The sequence below is a fragment of the Adelges cooleyi genome, unplaced genomic scaffold (genome assembly GCF_023614345.1).
Source record: "Adelges cooleyi isolate 19-005CV unplaced genomic scaffold, UGA_ACOO_1.1 ACOO_flye_CR_arks_rails_tigmint_CR_PRNA_808, whole genome shotgun sequence".
NCBI lineage: Eukaryota > Metazoa > Arthropoda > Insecta > Hemiptera > Adelgidae > Adelges > Adelges cooleyi.
The window spans coordinates 17,912-23,152 of NW_026096522.1; the positions used below are offsets into that span (position 1 = coordinate 17,912).

Below are 5,241 nucleotides of genomic sequence, written 5' to 3' on the forward strand. Positions count from 1 at the left end.
AACATGATTTAAAATATATATATTCGGTGTTAAATAAAACATGTTTATTTGTTAGTATCCTATCAAGAAGAATTCGTAAAGTATGTTTAGTTTGATTGGTATTGCTTTTATAAAATGTATACTAGTAATATATTATATGTTGAGTTTTTTTTTTTAAGTAGGCATTGTTCGTATGACATGCATAACAATACAACACGACAACAAAACTACTGAGAGTATAGATAAAATGACAAAATAAAATAAATAAAATAAAATTACGTATTAAAGGGATTTTTTTTTTTTTTTACAAATCTATATCCAATTTCACCAACCAGGTTTTTTTTACAATACCCATGCATTATTTTTCTACTTATTTAATAATCTATTTAATATAACTATAACATCTTCATTTTTGATACCCTATTTCATATATATTAACACATAATTTACAAAGTGCGAAATAATATATATTTAAAATTCAAATAATAAATATTTTAAGATTATTGTAAGCAAATGAGACAATGTAATGCATTTATTTATAGTGTATTGACCAATAAATGTATGATACATTACAAAAATAATCTTGGCTACGGGCTACAAATCATAAACGCAGTAGTTGTTTTGCCGATTGACAAAACCAAAATATGTATTACTTGTTAACACAACCGTCTTATAATAAAATGTTAATGTACCTACAGTGTTACAACTACTACTTTTGAGGCATCAAAACTAATAGTTTTTAACGGTTAAATACAGTTGTTTCTTTTTGAATTTGAGCATTGATTTGATTTGATTTGATATTTGTGTCCTCGTTTTCAATGTATCAAGTATTTTTTGATCGATGTAATATAAATAAACACATATTCAGATTAGACTATAACTCCAGTCTAATTTTCAGCTCTTAAATTTTGAAAGAGTAACCTAACCTAACCTTTCTCGATTTTGACACTACTCTCAACTCTACAGATACAATCAAATGTTAAATATATTTATTTATTATCAAAAACTAAGACGGAGCAGATAAGGTTAACTTATAATTTTAATATGCTGAAAACTAGTTATTTAACATTTTTATAAATTTATAATATTTAAAAATACAATTTTCAAATCACCCAAATAGTACAGTATTCAATTAACACAAAAAAACACACACCCTCTAAATTTTTAAAAAATTAATACATAAACCTTGAATTTTTATTTAAATAAACTTAAATTGAATAATTTAAAAAGTTTAATTTTATTATTACAGCGAACGGCGATAGAAAGTTGCAGTAAATTTGTAGCCCTATAATATTAACACAAAAAAAATTAACAATGCGATAATATTATTATCGCAATATCGCAGATTACAATATGTGAAATTATATCAAATTTAATATCCTTCAGTTGAAGAAAAACAAAAAATGTGTAAGAGTGAACATATTACTTGCTTGGGGGTTGCAAATGTTTAAATCCTCAACTGGTCGGTGTTGTAGCGTATAGATAAACTTTTAAAAACCATTAATGTATAAAACTCGTTCCATGACATATCAGTTTCTAGAAATCAATTAAAAAGTATTCACATTAAAATTTATCAAACTATACAATGCTGTAACGAGTCGAGTGGTTGCAATTATTATTATTGCGTTTTTATGTACAAAGTTTGGCCATGACGGGTGTTATAAAAAGCCATCTTAAATCAATAATTTAGTTTTTCAATAATTTAAAATCATGTCGAAAAAAATTTCATGAGCAATGTTATAAAATTAATATTTTAATGTTAAATAAAACCAGTCCAACAGTCATAAAATTGTTTTGTAACATATTTCGTCGAAAAAGAAGATAAAAGCGTTTTACATTTCTAAAACTTGTTCTTTCTACGTACCTTTCAATGCTGTTGTCAGTTCGTTTTCAACCAGCTTTAGTTTCTCCCGTAAATACTCTTTAACTGCGCTCTTGGTAACTGGACGGTTTTTGACGATTCCGTTATAAATATCTTGGAGATCCTAAAATCATAAAATTGTTTTTAAAATCAGGGGAACATATTTTGTTACGGGCCAAGGAACCCCAGACGACCTCCAGCTCTTACTGGCGGAAAGCTCTAAACGAGCGAATTCAGTAAGTACGTTTATTCCCTAATGGGGATTAAACACCTGATGGAGGGCAGCAGTAACCATCAGTACTGAAACGAGGCGGAAGAAGAACCTTCTGGTACTGCTCGTTATCAGATTATTCAGAATATTATTATCAGAATACTGCGATGAGGAAAGTAAGGGGAGACTACCACATGATACTCCCATGTCTTAAGACCAGAAAAAACATTGCCAAAAGCTACGTATGGAGTATTTTGTTGTATAGTTGTAAAACTGGACCTTGACAGTACGAGATACAAAAAACTTGAAACAATAGAAATGTGGACCTGGAGAAGATTACTTCGTATTAGTCGGACTGAAAGAAAGAGCAATGAAGAAATTCTCCAAATAGTAGAGGAAACGAGAGTATTGCTATCCATCATTAGATGATTGGAATGGCTGGATGCAACGGGTATTCACATATGAAGATTCTAGCATTAAAGAGAGAAGAGTGGAAGTCTATATTTTCGCTATGACTAGGCTTAGTCTTTAGAAAATAAAGATCCTATATTAGGATAAAAAAAAATCATAATTACCGAAAAAGTAAATTTTGATGTTATTACTGCTATAAATTCGTTCGGTGACATTTTAGTACCTAGAAAGCATTATAAAAGTGTTCACATTAAAATTTACTAAACAATAATATGCTGTAACGGATGGAGTTGTTGCAATTTTTGTTATTGCGTTTTTATAAAGTAACTTTGGTCATTAAGGGTACTACACATTAAAATGACCTAAAAACAATAATTTTATTTGTCCCCTTGTTTAGTTTTAAAACAAACTACAATCGCGTTAAAAACAAAATTCTTGGGGAATGTCGTTAAATAAATATTTCAATATTAATTACAGATTGTGTAACTTTTACAAAACGTTTCACATTCTGACACGATTTGTAAGAAACAAGATAAAAGCGTTTTATATTTTTATAGTAACTTGATCTACCTAACTACCTTTACAGACGCCTTCTGCATTTTTTTTATCCCCCGACGCCTTTTTCATAATAGTATTGTAGTAACATAAAGCATATGTTTAAGTTTTAACTATATTTATTAAACTATCATTTTGTAATAACATATTATATATTCAAATTTATACTATATGTGACATTTTTATATAACTATCATGTTATTATTATTCAATATACAACGCGCGTAGTGTGATATAGAACCTCTTTGAATAATTTCAATAAACTTAAAATACTCTAATAGATAGCGTACATACTCATTACAGGCGTAACATTTACATAACAATAAGTTCATTAAAGAAGGGGTCAGACACACGACTCGACACGAACTTAACCGAGACGAACTTAACCAACACAAAAACGCACTATTTAACCCAGCCTACAGCGCAGCGAAGCGCAGTTGCTTTCTCACATCTCTCATACAACCTTCCTCTCCTTATTGTGTGGACGCCAAAGTCGGGTAGCTGTTATCAGTCTGCCGCGGCCACCAATATCCTTTCTTTCCTTATTGTGTGGACGCCAAAGTCGGGTAGCTGTTATCAGTCCGCCGCGGCCACCAATATCCTTTCTTTCCTTATTGTGTGGACGCCAAAGTCGGGTAGCTGTTATCAGTCCGCCGCGGCCACCAATATCCTTCCTTATTGTCCTTACACATTCATACGCCAAGTCCGTAGCGATACACAAATAATACTATATTCATTACAATTCAATCACTTAAATACTTTAAACCGTACGAGTTTCTTATCACACACGTGTCATTATTAAGCAATAAAAACACTGTTGTTCTTTCGTTCATTATATATACATATACCTATACCTAATTACTCTCCTCTTAAAAGTATCGTTAAAGGTCATTAATTCTAGCGGTCGAACAATCCTATTACACCCATGTGACTATTTTTGGTCAGCGAGGAATGTAGTCGGTTTATAATAACTCAGTAGACGTTGTTATTTCTGACAAGCGCATTGATTATTATAAAACCATTGGTAGACCGTGTACTGAATTACACTTTAACGAGAAACAGATGGTCGTAAGATAACGTTAAAACACCAGTGTCTGAAATATTTTATGAATGAAAACATTCGCGTTAAAACAACGTTCATTTCGACATATCAAGATCACATACTCAAGGAATATCGACAAGGTCATAGAGCTTCGAGTAACTCCACGACAAGGTATGTACTGTATACAATATTATAACACTGTGTAATAGTAAGACTAGAGGCAGGAAGTGAGCCCTTGTGGTAAACATACACACATGCACACCCCGATTAAGAGACGTTTACATACTTATTTAAAATATCCATTCACCGCCGCTTCCCCGTGCTTTTCTTCTATTACAGTATATATCATCATCATCATCATCATGTAGCTTAACGGGCCATGAAGGCCCAACGCTTGCCATCATGAGATGGTTTCTTGACGAATTCGCTTCCGGGACGGGTCGTCAATCCGTCGCCGGAGAGGGGGATGGCGGTTCCTTTTTACCGGACGATTGCTCGCCCAGCAAACGGAGCGCCTGTGACCGAGTGTCGAACCGGCGACAGTGAGCGCTAACACACTGCCGCCTTACCCACTCGGCCACTCCTCCTCTAATAGTATATATACCCCTTAGAAATGTTGGAAAAAACGCACTACCCAATATTGCAACATACCCAACTATCGATATTTATTTATGTATAACATCGAAGTGAATATTAGTTTTCACATTTCACACATATATTGTACAATATCGATTAATTAATTATTATTATTGTTCAACGTACTCCACACTGACAAAAGTATTTTATTGATACCGAATATAGAAATATCAAAATCTCTCATCGCGTAATTTTGTATCATGTACTCTGTTACTGTTTTCAGGGTAACATCTTTGCCTTGTTCTAAAATCTTTGTATGAAGTCTGGCTAGAATCTAAAATTATTAACATTTTTAATAAACAATGTGAATACTGTTTTTTAGAATTGATGTGTCTCGAACTTTTTACTATTATATTAATCAATAGATTTATAGAGAATTGCATTTTTTTTTAATGAATCATATAATTAGATATAAAATATTTTAAATTACCGACGGATCTTCGCAAAGCCCAGGATTTGCTGTAGACAAATGAACAAACAAAGATAAAAACAGTATACAATTTTTAAAATTCATGATTGTCTGTTTTTTTTCAACGTCTAAGATAT

The 5,241-nt window shown here is 31.8% G+C and overlaps 1 protein-coding gene across 2 annotated transcripts; it reads right to left on the bottom strand.

The window, feature by feature from the left end:
- Positions 1-1,134: 1,134 nt before the first annotated feature.
- Positions 1,135-5,241, bottom strand: LOC126846002 (uncharacterized). Of its 2 annotated transcripts, none has more exons than XM_050585089.1 (6): positions 5,126-5,241; positions 4,822-4,969; positions 2,627-2,685; positions 1,844-1,964; positions 1,410-1,515; positions 1,135-1,264 (listed from the first exon to the last, which is right to left on the bottom strand). In XM_050585089.1, exons 1-5 carry the CDS (start codon positions 5,207-5,209, stop codon positions 1,427-1,429), a joined length of 501 nt encoding a protein of 166 aa, XP_050441046.1. In that variant the 5' UTR covers positions 5,210-5,241; the 3' UTR covers positions 1,135-1,264; positions 1,410-1,426. The 2 variants fall into 2 exon arrangements, with proteins under 2 accessions (XP_050441046.1, XP_050441045.1); XM_050585088.1 differs by having other exon boundaries at positions 1,406-1,515.

Coding starts and splice junctions, on each gene's coding strand:
- LOC126846002 (XM_050585089.1), bottom strand. CDS start 5,209: ATGAATTTTAAAAATTGTATACTGTTTTTATCTTTGTTTGTTCATTTG. Junction 4,970..5,125: donor GGCTTTGCGAAGATCCGTCG/GTAATTTAAAAT, acceptor TAATAATTTTAG/ATTCTAGCCAGACTTCATAC. Junction 2,686..4,821: donor AATACTTTTGTCAGTGTGGA/GTACGTTGAACA, acceptor AATGCTTTCTAG/GTACTAAAATGTCACCGAAC.